This window comes from Gopherus evgoodei, chromosome 13, assembly GCF_007399415.2.
Source record: "Gopherus evgoodei ecotype Sinaloan lineage chromosome 13, rGopEvg1_v1.p, whole genome shotgun sequence".
NCBI classification, from domain to species: domain Eukaryota; kingdom Metazoa; phylum Chordata; order Testudines; family Testudinidae; genus Gopherus; species Gopherus evgoodei.
In genome coordinates, this window is record NC_044334.1 from 29,075,462 (window position 1) to 29,097,196 (window position 21,735).

The following is a 21,735-nucleotide window of genomic DNA, read 5'->3' on the forward strand; positions in this document are numbered from 1 at the left end:
AATATCTTCCCCAGCACACTCGGAAACACATCCCTGTGGGGCAGTGACAGACTAACCCCCTCCCACCTCCCTTCCTGCCCAGCCAATAGAAACCCAGTGGGACCCATAGAATCATAGAATATCAGGGTTGGAAGGGACCTCAGGAGGCCATCTAGTCCAACCCCCTGCTCAAAGCAGGACAAATCCCCAGACAGGTGGGGTTTTTTGTTTTGTTTTTACCTCTGTGTCCTAAATGGCCCCCTCAAGGATTGAACTCACAACCCTGGGTTTAGCAGGCCAATGTTCAAACCCCATGTTTCACTCAAGGGCGATTTGCCCCATTGGGTGTGTGGTTCCCCACCAGACACTCTTCAAACATACCCCCAAAGGGCACATATCTCAGCAAGCAACAGGAAGGGCAAGTACCCCCAGGCAGGAGAAACCACATCACAGCTTGACACCCCCTGGAACCAGTCCCCTGAGGCTGGCAAGGGAAACACTCGGACATCACGGTGCCCATCACTCAGAGCCAGTAAGAGCAATTCCGCCCCACCCTTTCCCGGGTCCCCTGCACCAGAGGTGGGGGGAAGGAGAAGTGAGGCTCCAGGGTGCATGCTGGGAGAGGAGCAGAAGGCAGGGGGCAGCTATGGCTGCCAGTCTCGTGTGTGCACCACCACTTTGGTGCAGAGTGTCAAGGAGCAAACGTGAGCCGTGTTCCCTTCCTGAGCCATCCACATCCCCAGGGCTCTGAACCCCTTGACGTCCCCTCCATGCCTGGCCCCGCTGGAGCAGCGCCAGTGCCACCCAGGAGACTTTGCTCCTCTCCGCCAGTGCCAGATAGAGAGGGTTGCCAAGCTCCGAGCAGGCAGCCAAGGCAATAACCAAGGTCACAAGCAGGGGATCCCTTGGCTGGAGACAGAGCCTGGTGCTCACAACAGGGGATCATTATTATAGGCCCGGCTCCCGCTGTGCTCTCCATCGCACTCAGGAGGGGGTGGCCTGGGGGGTGCTGCCTGCTGTTACTGGGGGAGGAGGGATGCAGGGGTCTAGACGGGGGCTCTGGCTGTCACTGCAGCCAAGCCCCAGAGAGAGCAGGAATGGGGAAGGGAGCTGGGGGAGCACAGAGCACGAGCTGATTGGTCATGTCCCACCAGGGCTGGTCCTCAACTGGACCCAGGGGCCATTTTCGGAATGGAAGTTACAGAGCAGGGAGAGACCCCCACCCTAATGCCCACCCTGCTCCAGGGAGGGCTCCTGATGGGGTGGTGCACTGAGAGGCAGCTGTCAGAGGAGAGTGCAGTAGGATTCCTGCTCTGCAGCGTGGCCGCCAGTCGCAAACATCCGGTTCTCAGTGATGGGGTATTCTTCACCCGTAGTCCGAGAATGCAGGACGAAGTCACTTTCCTCTGCAATCCGTGGCTGCTGCAGCTGAAATAGGGAAACACAGAGTTGGCGGGTTACTGCTTTCCAGACAAATCACCCTTAGTCGGGGGCTCCGGGACCAGCCAGGTCCCTGTGGCCACCGCCACCATGGACCCGTGTGAGACGGACACAATTAAGGATTCATTGTTTTCTCAAGGAAGAATGAATCTTGACATTTCAGGTGTCCCCAGTGCCTCCTGACCACACCCCAAGGCTGCTCAGACCAAGCCCGAGCCCCTAGCCCTACTAGTCCAGGTCACGTCAAGTACTCACTACTGTGTGAGCTGGGAAAGGAGGGAGATGGGGGCACAAGTGAACCCAGGCGACCATGGTGCACAGTGCAGTTGAATAGTTGGGAAGACCTGGGGGTGTCTGAAGTGAGGGGCCCCTGGCCTCCCCCAGCCAACGGGGCTTGTCTGGGAGGAGTTAAGGGAAGGTGCAGTTTCTGTGCACACTGCTTTGTGACTCAGTAGGACAGAGCAAAGTCCCCATGACAGAGACCGACAGCCCCAGAGTCGGACAGACGGGCAGCTCAGCGACTGCTGGCGCGGTGAGGAGAGACCTCTGAGGGCCACAGAGGCATCAAATGCAATTGCTGTCTCTCTTGCAGGGAGGGGCCATTCCTCCTGGCCGGGGCCAGCTGTGCTGCGGTGAGGAGATGGAACAGGGCCCTGGGCTGTCCTAGCCCCTCCAGTGCATGGGAGGGGACGCCCAATGGGCTGGGCTGTTTTACTCTTAGACACAATATGAGCCATTGCAGGGAATCCTGCCCTTACCGGCACATTCCAGGGCTGAATCGCGGATCCATTGCGCTTCCAGCAGCACTGCTGGCCACAGCAGTGCTTAGCCTCCTGTGCAACCAGGTCCCAGCGGCTCCCCTGCCCCACGATGCCCGTTGGATCCGCCGGGTCCAGGATGATGGGCCTGAAATTCAGGGAGACACAAAGAGTCACGGTGCAGACTCCAGCCGGGCAGAGGCAGGGAGTGCTGCAGAGCCTGCAGTCCAGCTGGGTATAACCCTGCTGCTGACCCCTCCGGCTCCATCCTGCTAAGCTCCCGTCTGGTCCTTCCTAGGACACGGTGCAGCTAGTTAGTGGCTGGCCAGATGTCTCAGAAGTTCTTCGCCTGCTTTAGCTGCTCTCTGCTCGCTGCCAGCCCTTGCCTAGCCCTGAGCTCTAAGGCCTGGGTCTCTCCGTTCTCTCAGACCCTGGGTGTGTCTTGGACCCCACCCGCCTTGGCAGAAGGAAGACTGAGTTCCTCCTGTTCCCTCCTCCACCAGCTCCACTTCCCCAGCCTCTCCCACACACTGTGTGTTAATAATTATTGACACTGCCAGTATTCACCAGCACTGGGGTGTCTTGGACACTCAAAGCATCAAAGCCCGGCCCCACTTCATGCCGGGGCTTCTCTCATTCTCCTTGCCCCAGGGTGCTGTGTCTGGGTCATCAGCAGCGAGTTTCACACACAAAGGGAGCTGTGCATGGGGGGATCACAGGCAGGGCCCCACTGCCACGGGGACAGGGAGCTGGGATGCACACACAAGGGTGAGGTGGTGTTTGCAGGCACCTGGGTTTGCAGAGCTGAGACTTCAGGTACCGTCTCAGGGTTTCATTCTCAAAGCCGTAGTTGATGGCCCAGTAGACACAGAGCTGGGCGTGCTGCCGGATCAGCTCCAGCACCATCCGGAAGCCCTCGGCCATGTTGAAGGCTGGATCCCTGCTGCCCTGCTCCCAGGCATAGACAGACAGGAGCTCCAGCGCGTACTGGGGGGGCAGGGACTCCCCCTTCCCCAGCTTCTTTTTGTGGGGAAGGACGTACTGGATGGACAAAAGGAACAGAGGTGAGACCGACAGGCAACAAACCCTCATTCACCCCTAATCCGAGCCCCAAAATCCACTCGGAAAAACTGGGAAGGGCTGGGAGACAGGGCAGCTGGGGCTGGGGCAGGGGGAGCTCCTGGCAGCAGGGCCCTCTCCAGAGTAACTTGGTGCCTGCCGGGCCTCCAGCTGGATATTCCCAGCAGGGCTCTGTCCCCCAAGAGCTGCAGGGGGGCATGGGGAGCTTGTGCAGCTGCCGTACCAGTTTGTACCAGCGTTTCACCAGGCGGATCAGACTCTTGAGTTTGGTGGGAGAGCCATGATGAAATTCCTCTGCAGCTCGGTGAAGCAGGGGGAGAACTCGCTCCCTTCGGGATCGCTCTCTGTCAGCCTGAGGTACACCTGGGGGTCGGGTTTATAGCCTCTGTACAGCTGGCCTAGCAGAGAACCAACACAGGCGTGTAGGCCAGGGGTAGCTAAACCCTCTATGTACCCTGTCCCGAGTGCTGCAGGTGGCATGGCTACTCCCCACCCTGCTCCCTGTGCCCACTGCTCCGAGTGGGGCCTGGCATGGCAATCACAGACCCACTGCCCATTGGCTCCTGACCTTTCCCTGCGATTTTCTCTTCCCTTTCCCGTAGGAACTACTTTGCATGGCAGAAGGATACAATTCATCCTGCTCACTCCCACCTTGTTGCAGGCACAGAGGGTGCCCGAGGCAAGCAACAGTGGTTCGTTGCCCAGAGTGCTTAGCGCCAATAAACACACCAGGGTGGAGAAGCAAGCAAAGTTTATTTGAGATCTCAAAGCAGTGCAAGGAGACGAACGCCTCAAATCATGCACCTCTACACAAGCGGCTTTCCCTTTTTATAAGTTTTTTTTTCTTTCTTCTTTCTTCCCCCCCCCCCTCCTTCTTCCTCCCCCTGTAGCAGTTACGTAAGCGCAGGGGCATTAAGTAATCTTGGCCGCAGCAGCTCGTTAGTAAGTTTTCCTTCGCAAGTTATCTTGTCCTTCTGCTAAAGGTGCACAGGCCTTATCACCACTGCTTTAGACCGGTTTTAGCTGTGTTGCAACTGATAACTTACTGTTACACATTTAATTTCACAGCTGCTAGCTTTCTAGATCAAGTAGAGTTCAACATGGAGGAGCTTTGGTTCACTGAGGCCAAGATTTATGCCTAGTGACACCAACAACCTCAGATTGTTTTTTGAAAGGAAGGGGAAGGTGAAGGGGCCAGAGTCGATCCCAGGCAGGGGCCGGTCCTCACGGCGGGCTCCTGCCAGGTGTGCCCTTGGCCTGGCTGGGGCGTGGCCCAGCACATCGCCCTTGGCTGGCACGGCTGCAGCGGGCCCAGAGAATTCATGCAGCTTGTGATGATTGTTTCTGGAGGCCCCTCAGGCCTGTTGGCAGATCAGAGCAGCTCTGAGGCGATGAATAGCTCTCGTGGGGCAGGGGGCGAGATGGGCAGGTGGACCGGAGGGCACAATCACCAGAAAGGAGCAGGATTTGGCAGCGGGACCAAGGGGAGTGGGGCTGGGAGTGCTAGTCCTTAGCTGGGTCCAGATTGTAATCCGGGTCCTCCCCCAGCCATGCATAGCCCCTCACACTCAGCCCCTCCTTCCCACTGAGCTGAGTGAGAGCTTGAAGCTTTGAGTAGCCGATTGTAGGAGGCTCCACTCTCTGAAAGTCCTGGGAGTCATTCAGACAAGGCTCTTCCCTGAGCGCCATGTGGTGTCCTCCAAATGCTGCCTGCTTGCTCCTGAATGGAGCAAATTTAAACAGCGACTAATAACCCCCCTGCCCCCCACTGCTATTGGCTGGTGCCTCTTTTCTCAATCACGGGTGGGCAGGACAAGTGAGAGGAAGAGAAGCAGTTTAGGGGAGGTACAGGAAACACTGTCCCCGGATGGTGCTTTCTTCTGATGAGGGCCAGTGCACAAGGAGGAGATCTGGTGTGCACCTGGTGTGCATGTGTGATGGCCACCTTCTTGACCTTGGATTGAACTGGGGTCCTTCAGAACTACAAGCATGGTACAGTGTGAGCTAGAGCTAAAACGTACGGTAACGGATTCCTCTGCTCTGTGGAGTGGATACAGAGGGGAAGCCATAACCCACACTGACCAGTGGGTGAGGCACATCCACGTGCTTAAACATCCACGTGAATTTACACCTGCAACGCTAGACACCTGGGATACATTTGCAAATCATAGTGGGGGAGATTGGCCATGGGATTCCCCTTAAAATCTCCTGGTGTCACATGCTTACAACCCAGCACACCCCAGAAAACATGGAGCCACCGCTATCTCAAAAGTAGCAACAGCTCTGGCAATGCACCGTGGGAATCCAGAGGGACTAGACGGTCATTGAGAAACACAGCCCCTGCCCTGGGAATCCAAAACAGTGCATCTTACCTAGAGCGTCGAAAGCCGGCAGCACGTCAAAATCAATATGTTCATCCGTGGTACTAGATGTTAGGGTAAAAGTGAGCACACGGGGGTTCTCCCACTTTGTTTTCTTAATGCTCAGCACTAGGTCTTTTCCTAGGGATGCTCTGCACTCCTCCAGCCTTGTCTGGATTTCAGCAATGATTTTTTTCCGTTCTGCTTTCAGGGCCCGGAAATCTGTAATCGAGCTGACAAACACGACGAGGTCCACATCGGAGACGTCTTTCAGGGCCATGCCCTTCCCCGACGAGCCGGCCTGGAGACACAGAGAGAGAGGTCCCACTGAGTCCTTCCGCAGAGAGTTCAGCTGTGGCCCACCCGCACAGAGGAGCTGCTTCCTGTGCCACCCTGGAGACACCCACTGTGGGACATCCCTCAGCTCACTGACAAGGACAGGGCGGGATCCAGGCCAAGCTGATGTGGTTTTGGCCGGTGGCTGTGGCAAACTGAGTCCTGGCCTTGGGACTGAGCATCAGAGGAGCAGGGAAAAGAGGCTTCCCCAAGAGTTAGGGCTGATTCTGGTCTCAGACACAGGAGTTTTACACCTTGGATCTCAGCCGCGTCCCTCCTGCCGATTCAGGCCCTTGGTCAATTCTTCATTTGACTTCAGCAGGCAACTCACTTGAGTAACTGCCCCCCAGTGGGAGGCAGAGTGGTCTGGGAGGGAAAATCTGATAAAGGACGAGGCCTGGTGATCTAGCATTGGTAGGGCTGGAGGCCCAGAGTAGGTATCAGTCGTTATTTAAGGGCCCTGGTCAGGGCTTCCAGGGAGGGGCAGAGGGGTCCCCAGTGGGGTAAGAACCATTTGAGCCTGGAAGGGGGCTGGCAAAAATGAGTTATTTTTGTTTGAACCCCTACATATCTCTGGAAGGGGCTAACCCTCGCTGGGGCTCGGCTGAAGATTCCTCCAACCTCACTTGTTAAAAGCCTGGAGGAGATCAGGTGCAAGCACCGCAGGGGGCAGCAGGGGCAACAGAGCGCCTGCTGGGAGGGGGGCTCAGGAGGGAGCTAAACACACCCCCACCCCCAGTTTTATACCAGGTCACTAGTGCTGTTAACTTTCCTTACACTAGCAGGTCGCACGTGGCCTGAGCTGAGTGTTTCCAACTTCTTCAGCGCATGCAGCTCGGCAAGTTTTCAAAAAGAATTTGACAGATTCTCTGGATGTGATGTATTGTCAGGCCCTGGGGCCTCCCACCCTAGCTGAGGGCTGGCCAGAGTGATGGCCAGGGGCCTGGCCGGGGCATATGGGATCCAAAGAAACAGCCTGGGGGGGCTAGAGTGGGGGCAAGGGCCCAGCCAAGGCTAGCCATCACCCTAAAAGTGACTCTGCTGCTCTCCCCCAGGCCTCTGCGACGTCACTGCCTTACCCCATAGCCAGAGTAACTAACCAGTGATTTTAGTGCAAATCCGGGTTTTCCGGTTTTCACCACAGCCATTCTCTACCCTTGACTCTGGCCTGATGCACCGCAGACCCCGAACCCCGTGTCCTAGGGGGCCATCGGTCGGGGGGTCTCCCTAAGGGAAGGGCCATTCTGCAGGCATTTTGCCGGCCCTCTGGCTCTCCCCAGACACAGCCCTGCACAAGTACTGACAGAGACCGTCTGTCCCCAATTTCCCCACACTGGAATCCTGCACCTGAGAACCAGCCTCCCCTCCCCTCTCACTTGCTCTTCCTCAGACACAAGCAGGGGGTCCCCAGCCCTGCGCCCTGATTCACAACAGCATCACCCTAGCTGTAGTACACTCACCATTGAGTACGCTCACCTCTGGACTGTTCCCCTTCCCCTTCCCACTCCCCCAGTGCCTGGAGAGGCAGGGTCAGGCTGCTCTGAGCACCCCTTCTCCATCGCTCATCTTAACCACCTTCAGCACCCGCATTGCAGAGCCGGAGTTTCTGAAGCAGTTTTGGGTCAGAAATAGGAAGATGGTGTGAATGGCTGTGCTGATCTGGGTCTTGAAAACTCTGTTGGGCTGCAGGTCATTGCTGATGAACGTATCGAGTTCCTCAGCTAGCGTCTGGTAGAGCCCCATGACTGGTGGTGGTGAGGAGACAACAAGAGAGGCTGCCTAGGAGGGGGGGACTAGCCTGTGTGTGCCTCTGGCAAAGCGGGACTGTCTCTTGCGCCTTCTGGACTGCAACTGGCCCTGCGTGGGGAGGGGAACAGCAGCTGCAGAGGGTTGGTTGCTGCACAGAGGCCTTGCCTCCTTTCATTTCCTCAGCCCTCTGATCAGTTTCGTTTCTCCTATGCTGCTCCCTGCCCCAGGAATGCTTTGGAGTCCACTGCCCTGCACCCCACTTCCTGGCTGTAAGCTGGAATCTCTCCCTGCCTTCCCAGAACTGCTCGCGTGCAGAGCTCAGCAGGCCTGCAGAGCCCTGGCTGGGTGAACGCACAGCTCCACCGTTACTGTGGCTCAGTGATTTCACATCACGTTTTCACTTTGCAAGTTCCAGATGGTTGCAGGCCAGCTGGATTCTGACAGTCCTGCCCTGTTTTTCCACATCCTGCATCATCATCAGTAATCCAGGGTCCGCAGGCAAAACTCTGTCCTCCACTCTCCTGCATTCCCCTCCCAGAGCTGGCGCAGGAGTCACTGACTGGCCCTGGAACGGGAATTTAGCCAGTCAGTCTGTTGCTAGTGCATCAGTAGAGTGACCACACGTCCCATTTTGGCCGGGACAGTCCCTTTTTTAAGTCCTGTTCCATCCCTCCTGACTTTTTTTGACAAAAGTCGACATTTGTTCCGTTTGCTCTTGCCAACTTGATCAGTTGACAAGAGCAAATGGGACAAATACCCACCTCTGTCAAAAAGTGGGGTGCGGAGGAACGTGCAGCAAGGGAGGTAGGCGAGCAGCAATGCCAGTCCCAGCCTTTGGGAAATATGGTCACCCTATGTAGCATGTGCATCGCTGCTCACCCAAACCCTGCCTGCCCCCCCCATGCAGCAGCAGTCTAAAAAGGAAACAGCATGTTGGGAATCATTAAGAAAGGGATAGATAATAAGACAGAAAATATCATATTGCTGCTATATAAATCCATGGTACGCCCACATCTTGAATACTGCGTGCAGATGTGGTCACCCCATCTCAAAAAGGATATATTGGAATTGGAAAAGGTGCAGAAAAGGACAACAAAAATGATTAGGGGTACAGAACAGCTTCTGTATGAGGAGAGATTAATAAGACTGGGACTTTTCAACTTGGAAAAGAGACCTCTAAGGGAGGATATGATTGAGGTGTATGAAACCATGACTGGTGTGAAGAAGTAAATAAAGCAGTGTTATTTACTCCTTCTCATAACACAAGAACTAGGGTCACCAAATGAAATTAATAGGCAGGAGATTTAAAACAAACGAAAGGAAGTATTTCTTCACACAACGCACAGTCAACCTGTGGAACTCCTTGCCAGAGGATGTTGTGAAGGCCAAGACTATAAAAGAGTTCAAAAAAGAATTAGATACATTCATGGAGGATAGGTCTATCAATGGCTATTAGCCAGGATGGGCAGGGATGGTGTCCCTAGCCTCTGTTTGCCAGAAGCTGGGAATGGGTGACAGGGGATGGATCACTTGATGATTACCTGTTCTGTTCATTTCCTCTGGGGCACCTGGCATTGGCCACTGTCGGTAGACAAGACACTGGGCTGGATGGACCTTTTGTCTGACCCAGTATGGCCGTTCTTATGATCTTATCTTCATCTGCTTCACATTAATGGGGTATGTCACAGAGCTCCCAGGCGATGCTCTGGAACTACTCCCCACAAAGCCAGTCAGGACTTTGGGGAGCCTCCTCTCCCTTGGAGCAGACTGTCTTCAGGGCAAGAAGCTCACACAGCTTCACCTCCTGGGTCTCTCCTTGGAGCATTCAGCATCCTCTGCCCCTCCGTGTGCTTCCCACAGCGAGTCCACCCAGGCAGGGTCCTGGGGAAGCCAGAGCGTCCTGCACCCCCACTTCGCAGTCAGACGTGACTCTCATCCAGCCAGTAAAACAGAGGTTTATTAAGATGACAGGAACATGGTCTAAAACAGAGCTTGTAGGTATAGAAAAGGGGACCCCTCAGCCGGGTCCATTCTGGGACCCAGAGAGCCAGACAACCCCATCTGCCCTCACTTCCCATCCCCAGCCAGCTCCCAACTGAACCCCCCTCCAGCCCCTCCTTTCTGGCCTTTGTCTCTTTCCTGGGCCAGGAGGTCACCTGATCTCTTTGTTCACCTTTAGCTATTCCCTTGCAGGGGGGAAGGCCCCAGACATTTGTTGTCAGGATACAGAGTGCTGGCCATTTATGCACACTGGAGACTTAAGAAATGCGTAGTGGAAACTGAGGCACCCACCCATTATTCAGAGAAAACATTAAGAACAGTCCTACTTCGTCACAGGGTATTCTTGGTTGATCTCCCCAGGCTGCTGGGTGTCCCTGAACCTCTCAATCCTGGTCTACCTCTACTGTGGCTGAAACAGGGAAACACAGCAGTTGGGGATCACTCCTACCCAGAGGAGTCAATTTTCCCATCTTAGCCCCGGGGCTCTAGGATCAGTCAGACCCTGGGGCTGCCACAAACATGGGCCCGTGTCACAGGCACCGTGTTTGTTTCACCTGACAAGTGGGACTGTCTGTAGGGAGAAGCTCTCTTGACCTTGGGAGGTATCTGCAGTGTCCTGATGGCACTGCTGGGGCGCTGGGGCCAGCCCTCGATCCCACCCTGCCAGGATGGCTCACTCCAGGGAGCCCAGCTGGGGAGTGGGGGGAATACAGGACATGCAGGGCAAAGGGATTGGGAAACTGTGCTGGGAGAAGGTGGAGCAGGGGCTCCCCCATACCCGGATAGCAGTGGGAGACCGAAGGGCCAAGCCTTGCCCAGAGGACAGAGGGGGCTGCACAGGGGTTGCAGGGAGACGAGACTGACCCCCAGAGCAGGGTGACTCCCCTGAGGTTATCCTGCCTGCACCGAGTGCAGTCTGCCTCTGGGCCTGATTGAGAGAGGCCTTGCGGCGAGGGGAGGGGGCTCCCCGAGGCCTGGCCCATCTGTCCCCTTGTGCATGAAGGTGGGGTTGGTCCCAGTTCTACCGGAGCCCATTCCACATGGACAGGGAGTCCTGCCCTCACCATTGCAGGCCAGGGCTGGAGCACGGATCCAGCGGGCTTCCGGCAGCATTGCTGGCCACAGCAGCGCGCCCGTGCAACTAGGTCCCAGCTGCTCCCCTCCCCCATGATCCCCGTCAGATCCGCCAGGTCCCGAATGATGGGCTTGAAATGGAGAGAGACACGGAGTCCCAGTGGAGCCTCTAGCTGGGCAGAGGCAGGGGCGCTGCAGCCTGGCCAGGCACCACTCTGCCCCCGCGCCCACGGGCTCTGTACCGCTTAGCTCCCATCTCACACTGACTTGGACCAGATCTGACCAGTTGCACCAGCCAGGCCTCCATCTCCGCCCAGCTGCCAAGTGCATACGTGGTTCTTCACTGCTCTCCAGCGGCCCCTCGCCCACAAGGCCCCAGGGTGGGATCAGGCCCAGCACTACGAGAGCCGTGGGGGGAGGTGCTGCCTCCCTGGTGACCAGCTGAGCCCCAGAACTTAGGGCAGTGCTGAGCCCTGCCTTGCAGCGGTGCTGCACTGACACCTCAATCCCCACCCCAGGCACCATCCCCTCCCTGCCCCCAACCCACCTAGCAGCGCCCTCCCAGCTCTACCCCTTTCCACCTCGATCGCCCCCCAGCACCTCCCCCGCCCAGAGTGGGCAGAACAGCTACGTGTCTGGGGAATCGGAGCTGGGAAATACATGGGAACATGCAGCAGGGGCTGGCACGTCCCAGCTCTTGGGTGCTCAGCTCCATCCTCTGTGGAACCCTCTTCAGGTAGTTGAAGGCAGCTATCAAATCCCCCCTCATTCTTCTCTTCTGCAGACTAAACAAGCCCAGTTCCCTCAGCCTCTCCTCATAAGTCATGTGCCCCAGCCCCCTGATCATTCTCATTTCTCTCCACTGGACTGTCTCCAATTTGTCCACATCCTTTCTGTAGTGGGGGGCCCAAAACTGGACACAATACTCCAGATTTGGCCTCACCAGTGCCAAATAGAGGGGAATAATCACTTCCCTTGATCTGCTGGCAATGCTTCTACTAATGCAGCCCAATATGCCATTGGCCTCCTTGGCAACAAGAGCACACTGTTGACTCGCATCCAGCTTCTCATCCACTGTAATCCCCAGGTAATGAGCCATTAGGGAAAACAATAGGCCTTAGGAAAAGCTTATCTTCCCCCGCTCCCAGCCTTCCTGAGAATGCTTACTCTGACTCTGCAAGGTCATGTGACCAGACCACATGTCTCCAGATTCCATTTTGGCTGCCTATATTTTTCCACAAGCTGGGCTGGGAACTGGTTTTGGAGCAAGGGGTTACCACCATATGCTAATGCTATATAAGGGAGTGACTCCCCCACAACTGAACACCTAAGAAAAGCTCCAAAAGAAAAGGACTTGGAATGGGGGTGGGGAGCCCAAGCTGCAAAGCAAGAGCAGCTTGTGCCTTGAGAATCTGCAAGCCAGTTTGTATCATCAGTCAAGGTGAGAGATTGTTAATTCAAATCCTTTCCTTCTAGCATGTTAAGCTTAGTTTACGTTTTTGTTTATTTACTAGGCAATCTGCTTTGATCTGTTTGCTATCCCTTATGGTCACTTAAAATCTATCTTCTGTAGTTAATAAACTTGGTGGTTTTTTTGGCTTTATCTAAAACCAGGGTGCCTTTGGAGAGCCTGGAGAAAACCTCAGTCTGGTTTAACACAAGCATATTGTGCATCTCCTTCCCACATCTAGGGGAGGGCAAACTCTATGAGCTCACATTGCACAAATCCCTGTGCAGTGCAAGATGGTACAATTTTGGGTTTATACTCTAGAGCAGGGGTACGTGCCTGAGGAGCTGGAAAATCGGCTGGTGTCTGCTGGTTGCACTTGGGTAACCGAGTTTGGGGGAGTGACGCTACCTGCTATTGTGTGGGTGATAGTGGGGCGTGGGTGAGGCTGGTTGTGTATCCAACCAAGGAAGCAGTGTGAGCAGGGCCAGCCCAACTGAGTGGTTAGAGGAGTGCAGCGGTTTCTCACAGCTCCTAGACTGCACCCCAGGCTGCCAACCTGTCATATCCTCTCCTCTCAATTCTAGCTCCACAGCAGCGCCCAGCAGCCAGGACCAGCAATTGCAAGGAAAGTGCTGTTCAGCCCTGGCATGGAGCATGCTCGGTTGCTTTGTGGTGCTGCTGCAGGTGAGGTCTGGTCACAGGTAGCAGTTGTGAGGGTCTAGAGCGTGTCACTGCAGATGGACGCTTCCAAGAGCTATGCTGCAAAGTTCTAGCACATTTGCACTGTGTGTGTGAAAGGGAGATTTTTTTCAGAGGCTTCTGACTTGGCCAAAGTTGGGGCAATTTCCATGGGGGGGCAAAAGGCATCTCCCAGCCCCCAGGGTGAGCCACCTGCTACATTTCCAGCCCCTGCTCCAAGGCCTCAGGGTGTACAGCTTCTCAAAGAAAGGGTTACAAGAGTTCTCTTAACATGGGCCCAACAACACATTTTTCACAATCTCATCCTCAGAAACCGCTGAACCACTTTTTCCTGAAATGTTCCCCCAAAAATTCAGCCTCTGACATCCAGCATGAGAAATTTCAACCCAAACAGCTAAAGCCTGGCAATGTTATACACAACGGAAAACAGCAGCTTAGAATGGAAGTGTTGGGCAACCTTAACTGTGGGCAGCACTTCCTACCCCAGCTATCATGGGGTTTTTAATGTCACCTCCTCCTACAGCACCCATGATCCCGCAAGGATTCCTCCTTCTACAGGGCATGCTGATCCTCCGTGGGACCAATGGGCCTTTACACTCAGTGCCTCCACCTAGCAGCTGGGTCAGCCACTGGCGCGTCAGCCCCTACAGCCTCTGGCATGTCACACTTTATTGTTAGGGGAACCCAGGACCAGCAGATAATGAAGAGAAACAACGTTTATTCCCAGAAAAGATGGGGGTGAATTAAAAGAAGGAAATGGGACCCGACTCGTAACCAACCCACCAAGCTGCTCTAAGCGCCAAATGCCACAAAGAGTGGCAAGGCCGCATTGCCCCTGGTGTCTCCCCACAGCCTCAGCTGGCTGGTGGAGTGGGAGATCCAGGAGAGGGACTGGGATCTCTTGCAGGGAAGCCCTTATCGCTCTTCTGGGTGCAGTGGGTCCCTGGTGGTCAAGTCCTGGCTGCCCCTGGCTAAGGGTTGCCAACTTTCTCATCACACAATATGGAACACGCTAGCTCCACCCCTTCCACAAGGTCCCACCCCCTGCTCACATTCCCTCTCCCTCTGGGGCTCGCTCTCCCTCACCCTCATTCACTGAGCTGGAGCAGGGAGTTGGGGTGAGGGCTCTAACTAGGGGTGCCAGGGATGAGGGGTTTGGGGTGCAGGAGGGGGCTCTGGGTTTATGGGAGGGCTCAGGGCTGGGGCAGGAGGTTGGGGCACAGGCTTACCTTGGGTGGTTCCCAGTCAGCGGTGCAGCGGGGCTAATGCAGGCTCGCTGCCTGTCCTGGCACCACACTGCGCCCTGGAAGCGGCCAGTAGATCCGGCTCCTAGGCGGGGGGGCCAAGAGACTCCGTGCACTGCTCTCACCTGCAGGCATTGCCAGTATGCTGAGTCCCCTCTGGCTGCCAGAGGCGGCCAGCTCTCCTCACAAACACTGTCCCTGCCCCACTCAGTGCCCGTCAGAGTGACCCCAGCATGGGCAGGCTCTCCCGGGCCTCCAGCTGGTCACCCAGCTTGTCCACTGAGCTCCTGGCTTGGCCCCCACAGGCTGCCTGTGTCTCTCCAGCACAGACTGAACAGGCTGGTTGCTCTGAGTGCCATAGTCTCTGTGCTGCTGTCTGCGGGACCTTCTTCTCCCAAGCCTCCAGACTGGCAGGGGGAATAAATTCTCCATGCAGCCACTCTTCCTTCCCCCCCCGCCCATGCTTCTTCCTAACAGCGTCCTCCAGGGAAAGAGATACATTCTCCCCTCATGTACCTCTCATCTTTCCTGCTCTGCTGTGGAAACCCAGCAGGACCCATGTTAAATGGGCATCACAGTTACATTCATTTTGATGGAATAAATGGGCCCAGAGCCTCAAAGGTGTTAACACGAGCCTGTCAAACGGTCACTGTGGTTCGGGGCTTTGGGATACAGAGCTCTCGGCCTGCTCAGCCCCATGGCAAACAAACCCGTACTTGTTTTGTTAACAGCTTTTATTAAGAATACCAAAAAAGAAGGAAAAACGTTAAAGCATCTGAAATGTAAATTAGCTGTAGAAAGTCTGTAGCTAGAAGAACCCTGTCTGATGTCTCTAGGATGATATCTAGATGGTAACAACTGTCAGTCTGGGGAGGGAGGGAGGGGGGAGAAAGTGAGTTGAGCTGGGCTGGAGATGGAGATGTTGCAGTTGACGTGCCAGCCTGCTTCCTTTAAGACAAACACATACAAGGGGCGAGAACAGAACAGCACAGAGACAAACTGCAGCTTCTGTCTCGTCCTGACTCTCATTTGCATCCTCACTGCTGGAGAAACCCGCCGAGCACACGGTCCGATCAGCCGCTCCTGGCAAACTTGTACCAGCATCAGATGATTTAGGGTGTTGCTTTTAGCTGCCTCTTTGGACAAAGGCTCCCAGCAGTGATGCAAAATGTGCAGTCGTGGGCGGCTAAGCCAGACTCTTGTTAACCAGAAGGCAAAAGGCGAGGGGTAGGAAAGAGAAAGTCTTTTCTCTTTTCAGCCCCCCCTCCTCCAAAAGGGAGTGGTGGGTGAAATAGCCCAGCCCCTCATTATTTAGGCCTGATTTCTGGCTGATTGATTTCTGACCTCACACTTCTCTTGTTTACCAGGCAAGATCTTAACACCGGCCTTGAGTTGAGTTAGGTCAGGAGGCCATTTGGTTTAGAATAATTCAGTCTGGCTCCCTTTGCTCCCAGAACACCAACACTGATGACAACAGGCTGTGACATGTTACGAATTTTCACTCACTTCTCACCGTTCAGCGCACTACCAGGGTACATTAGTAGACCCAAACATTACGACATCACTCAAACAGGAATTTGTCCCACTGGGGACATGGTCCCCCCACCCAGTCGTCCCTCACACACACACACACAAAAGCAATGAACATGGTAAATAACTCTGCAATCAGCAGAGAGGGGAAGTACCCCCGGACAGAGAGAAAATGCATCATAGACTGATGCCACCAGGGACCGGAGGGGAGGAAGTGCCTCCGAATGCCAAGGGACACACCTGGAGATCACGGCCATCTCCCCACCCACTGCACAGAGCCAGTCAGTGGAATTGCCCCCTGCCCTTAGGTGGAAGTTGGAGGATGAAGGCTGGGTAGGAGGGGAGATGGCACATGGAAACGGAGGGAGAAGGGCAGGGCTGTCCTCAGAAAGGAGGCAATTGGCCTTGAGATGCTCCCATTTGACTCCCAGTCTGGGCGCAAAGTTAATAGCAAAGCAGTGAGTCTCGTTTTCCTGCTGTTCTCCCCCCCCACACACACACACATAATGTCCCTGGGTTCTTGGGCCTGTTTATCTCTTTCCCCTGCCCCAGTGAAGCAGCGGTAGCACTTGGGGCCCCGTTCCCCCTTGCCCTATAGGGTATCATGCCAGCAGGGAGCGAGTCCAAATGGTGCCGCTCTGAGTCAGTAGCATTTCCCACCCTCAGTGACAATGCAGGGAGTGAAGGGCTCCGGGGCCTTGTCTACACACATCGCACCGGGATGAGATCGTTGACATAGTGCAACTGGAAAAGCTATTCCAGTGGGCACCTCACGGGGCTGCACTCCTGTCATAAACAGATAGCTAAGGGTTAATGTCTCTTTCACCTGAAACACCTGACCAGAGAACCAATCAGGAAACCGGATTTTTTCAACTTTGGGTGGAGGGAATTGTGTGTCTGAGTCTTTTGTCTGCCTGCCTGCTTCCTCTGAGCTTTGGAGAAGTAGTTCTATTTTCTAATCTTATGTTTCTAAGTGTAAGGACAAAGAGATCAGATAGTAAGTTCTATGGTTTCTTTTCTTTGGTATTTGCATGAATATAAGTGCTGGAGTGCTTTGATTTGTATTCTTTTTGAATAAGGCTGTTTATTCAATATTCTTTTAAGCAATTGACCCTGTGTTGTATCATCTTAATACAGAGAGAACATTTGTATTTTTTCTTTCTTTTTTATATAAAGCTTTCTTTTAAGACCTGTTGGAGTTTTTCTTTACTTCAGGGAAATTGAGTCTGTACTCACCAGGGAATTGGTGGGAGGAAGAAATCAGGGGAGGTCTGTGTGTGTTGAATTGGCTAGCCTGATTTTGCATTCCCTCTGGGGAATAGGAAAGTCCTTTTTGTTCCCAGGACTGGGGAACGGAGAGGGGGAATCACTCTGTGTAGTTTCACAGAGCTTGTGTCTGTGTATCTCTCCAGGAGCACCTGGAGGGGGGAAGGGAAACAGGATTATTTCCCTTTGTTGTGAGACTCAAGGGATTTGGGTCTTGGGGTCCCCAGGGAAGGTTTTTCAGGGGGACCAGAGTGCCCCAAAACACTCTAATTTTTTGGGTGGTGGCAGCAAGTACCAGGTCCAAGCTGGTAACTAAGCTTGGAGGCTTTCATGCTAACCCCCATATTTTGGACGCTAAGGTCCAAATCTGGGAATAAGGTTATAACAAAAGGGCTCCGGGGCCTTGTCTACACACATCGCACCGGGATGAGATCGTTGACATAGTGCAACTGGAAAAGCTATTCCAGTGGGCACCTCACGGGGCTGCACTCCACACTGCTAAAGCATGGTGCATTGTGGGTAGGTGTCCCTGCATCCTCCATGCCCCAGCTGGCTCCCTGCCTTATGGGGAGTTTTGCTGTGTATTGACACCCCCTGGCATTGTAGGGAACTCTGGGATTTAATGCCAGGATTCCCTCACCTATCCCCTAATTCACCTCGCTGCCAGAGAGAGGCCGTGCTGTAGTCCATTGCAAGGGGAGAATGTGCCATCCTGTTGTTGTCGGAAGGGCCTGGCAGGCAGGTGGGCTCAGCAGAGGGAGTCGCACAAGGCTCACGGGCAGCATCAGGGTGAATGCAGACACACATGGGAATGGAGCTGCACAGGAGACCTGTCCTTGAAGGGGGCGGGATGAGGACGTAATGCTCATGGGGGCAGGGTAGCAAGTTGGGGCACTGGGTGGAATGGTCCCATGCCTGGCTGACTCTCAAGAGCTGCCCAAAGCTGGGGAGTTCTCTCCTCTGATTGCCCAGGAGCACAGGACAGAGTGGGAAAGGGAGGCTCCAGTGTTCCCATCCACTCACGGCAGGGGGATCATGACACATGTGGACTACGGGAACTGGCCACATCCTTCCGGAGAGGAGATCAGCCCAGCTCCCATGGCTCAAGGTAGCATGAAAAGTAGGAATGGAGGGAGCCCCCAGAATTCCCCCCTTCCTGTCCACAATCCTTCTGCCCCCAAGCTGGGGCCGTCCCCTTAAGGAGGGCTGGAGAGGCGTCTCAGAGGATGGTGCAGAGGGACGGCTGCTGGATGGCCATGGCTTGGTTACTGGTGCAGGCTGGCTCAGGCTGAGGTTCTGAGACTGGATGTTCTTGTGCTCCGGTGTGGATCTCAAAGCCCCTGCTCCCTGTGAAGGTTTGCTCAGGCTGGAACAGGAGCACACAGATATTGGGGATCAGTAAAAGCCAGCGGCTGCCCCCCATTGGCACCAGGTCTCAGGGCCAACAGGGGCCCCTAGTGCTGCATCATGTTGTCTGGGGATAACAGAGGGCAGATGGCTTCCCAGCCAGCCAGGGAGAAGAGCTGATTTTCGAGGGGAGCAGCCATCTCAGGCCACTGGCACCTCCTGGCTAGACCCTGCTGGGATCAAGGTGTCCAGACTTGGCAGTTCTGGGCCCAGATTTGGCAGCAGCCTCGGTCCCAAAAGGTCACTGCTCCTCCCTCCCCCGTGTTAGGTCTCTGGGGATGGAGAAGCTGCCTAGGGTGGGGGGCAGCAGGGACAGGGAAGGGAGAGAGCCTGGGTTACCTCAGGAGAGAGAGGCTGTATCTGCAGCAGCCTCCCCGCAGGGTGCCCAGAGCCCTGGGTCTGCGTCTGGGGCAGAGCAGAAAGGCTCACACCCAACCTCCCCTGGTGAGATGGCGCTATCACTCTGACGGGTGCTCCCCCAGCCCGGCGACTGCCTGTCTGCAGAGAACGCGGTCAGGGAGTGACTGCCTGGCAAAGCCAGTGCCACTGAGCAGACAGGGCCTCGGGAGGGCACCAGCTGGGCGGAGAAAGGGAAGCACAGGGCCAGGGTGAATGGATCTCCCCACTCTGCAGGGGTGGGGGCATCCCCAGGCTGGGCCTGTGCTGTACAGGGGTGCAGAGCGAGCTCCTTGGATACAATCAGAGACATTGTGGTGATGCCGTGCTCACCGGCACGTCCCAGGGCTGCACAGGAACGCCATAGAGGTCCATGCAGCATTGCTGGCGACAGCAGCACTCAGCCTCTTGTGCCAACAGGTCCCAGCGGCTCCCCTCCCCCACGATCCCTGTCGGATCCGCTGGGTCCAGAATGATGGGCCTGAAATGGAGCGAGACACGAAGAGTGGCGGTGCTCACCAGCTGGGCTGAGGAAGGGATGAGGCAGTGCGGCTGGGCACACACTGCCTCCTTGCCCACAGGCTGCGTCCTCTAGGCGCTGTTGGCTATTGGTCACTTAGCTTGGCTGCAGCTCGCCCCAGGCTCTCCCCACCCGTGCCATCCCGTGATCCCGAGTGCGAGCCCTCTGCGCCACCCCCTCCCCTCCCACAGGAGCTATCAGGGCCCCACCCCTCTGCTCCCCCAGCCCAGCGGCGTTCGCCCTCCTCATCCCCAGCAGCCGCGCTGCCCACTCTGCAGGGATGGGATTTCACCCCCCACTGTAGCCAGACTCCCTACCACAGCTACCCTCCTGCCACTTCAGCCCCACCAGCAGCTCTGATTGGCTGCCTTCCCCACTGCACCGCCTCCTGGGGGGGCATCCGACAGACTCTCACAGGAGGGGAGGCGGGAGCCCAGCAGCTCAGGGAGGCTCCATCCCTTCCTCCCCCTCCTCCTATGAGCAATGGGGACAGGACGGTTTCTCTGGGCAGGGGTATAGGGGGGTGAAAAGCCCCTAAAGCCCCCCACAGCCTGGAAGGGGGTAGGGGATCCCACTGCAGCTCCCCGCCTGGCCTGGGAGAGGCTGGTGAAGAGCTCCAGGAGGCGCAGAGGGGAGGCAGGCAAGGGCAGAACACATGTGGGGGTTGGGGGACAGGATTGATTTGGAGGTTGGGGGCTCAGTTACTGGGCAGGGGATGGGCAGATGTGGAGTGAGAGCTGCAGCAGGGGTCAGACTCACCTGACCCAATACATCTGGGACCCTGTAGTGAGGCGGTGGGGGTCCCTGCCGCCCCAGAGAGAGACGAGCCCCTCTAGACACCACAGTGGGCGGAGCCAGGGAGCTCTGAGCCCGCCCCCCAGAGGGTCAGGTGTGTCGCAGGAGGTATAAAGGCCCAACCCCAGAGCTCACTGCCAGGGCAGGTGCTGGGGAGACCAGACACCTCTGGGTTAGCTCCCGGTTGGGAAGCCCTGGTGACCTGTGGTGAACTCAAGGGCTGACTGGGCCTGCCCTGCACCAGCTACTCGGAGGAGTGGCCGAGTCTGACCCACGCCAGCGATCCCAAGGAGTAGCCGAGCCTGACCCACACTAGCTACCTGGAGGCGTGGCAGAGTCTGACCCACGCCAGCAATCCCGAGGAGTGTCCGAGCCTGACCCAAGTGAGCGATCCCAAGGAGTGGACGAGTCTGACCCACGCCAGCGATCCCGAGGAGTGGACGAGTCTGACCCACGCCAGCGATCCTGAGGAACCCCTGGTGCTGGACCCTCCTGAGGACACCGCCCCGACCCAGATACCTCCAGAGGGGGAGTCCGGAGGTAGCCCAGGGGCAGCTCATCCTAGTCTGGCTGCAGCACTGCCAGAGCCAATGTCAGTGTGTTGCAGCCAGGATCCCCACTGACACAGCAGCTGGTCGTCTGCCGTGCTAGGGCCTCGGCTGGGACGCAGTGGAGTGGGAGGGCCTGCATCCCCCCTGCCACCCACCCCGCAGGTGCCCGTCTCCCCCTTTCCTAGGCCTTCGGAGCCAGGGCCTGGGCCCACTGTGTATATCCTGTTCTTGCTCAGCCCCTGACTCACCCTTGTCCTGCCCTGACTAGGGCCTGGGCTGCTGACTAGCTGTGTTGTTTCTCCCCTCACAAAGGCTGCGGAGGAAGACTAGACCCTGCTACAGCTGTTCCCGAACGTAGTGAGGTGGTGGGGGTCCCCGCCGCCCCAGAGAGAGGCAAGGCCCAGCTAACCTCTCTACAGACCCACACAGGGAGGGGGGGCAGACCGAGGGCGACACTCAGAAACAGATTGAAAATCACAGTAGCATCTTTAAAAAAAAAAAATCATGATTTTTTGGGATCTGACTCAGGAGTTTTGATCTCCTGAGACTGGCCGTGTTGGGATCAGATGAGCCGCAGGTAAAAGCCAGGCTGAATTGCTGGGGCAGGGGGGCAGCTGGCTACAAATCTGTGTCATTCAGTCATGAGTGGGTTTCGTCGTGAGAGCTCCTGTAGCTGAGCCCATTGTGGGTGGCTCACGGTGCACGGATGGGGCTGCTGGTGCTGCCTATGGGGGTATCAAAATGAGGAAACAAACACACCCCATCTCCTGATGGCAGAGGCCACCCCTGATTTTTGCCACCTCAAGCTGGAGTGCTTCCGTCGAAGGAAAAAAATAATAAAAAGCCAGAGTGCCACCCCTTGAGAAATGCTGCCTGGAATGCTAGTGCCAAGAGCTGGCCCTGAGCCTGGCACCTAGGGCTCAGCCCAGCCTTTCCTGGCGGAGGGGAGCCGAGATGCAGGTGCCCCAGGAGCAGTCACAGTGTCAGCCCCTCCCTGTGCCTGGGGCTGCACGGCTCGCCTGTAGCACCTACCCCGAGCTGGAGCCAGCAGCCAGGACGTGGGAGCACCAGGCTGCATCTCCCACCCTGTGCTGCCTGGA

General features: G+C 56.1%; 1 protein-coding gene across 1 annotated transcript in view; it reads right to left on the reverse strand.

Moving 5' to 3' along the window:
- Positions 1–233: 233 nt before the first annotated feature.
- LOC115661087 (2'-5'-oligoadenylate synthase 3-like) overlaps positions 234–21,735 on the reverse strand; it is a 28,409-nt gene continuing 6,907 nt past the window's right edge. The window contains 10 exon segments of the mRNA XM_030583215.1: positions 234–1,407; positions 2,178–2,325; positions 2,968–3,197; positions 3,481–3,533; positions 3,536–3,655; positions 5,630–5,918; positions 7,520–7,732; positions 10,768–10,908; positions 18,189–18,332; positions 19,103–19,250. Coding sequence (XP_030439075.1) covers positions 1,264–1,407; positions 2,178–2,325; positions 2,968–3,197; positions 3,481–3,533; positions 3,536–3,655; positions 5,630–5,918; positions 7,520–7,732; positions 10,768–10,908; positions 18,189–18,332; positions 19,103–19,250 — 1,630 coding nt within the window. The 3' untranslated portion in view covers positions 234–1,263.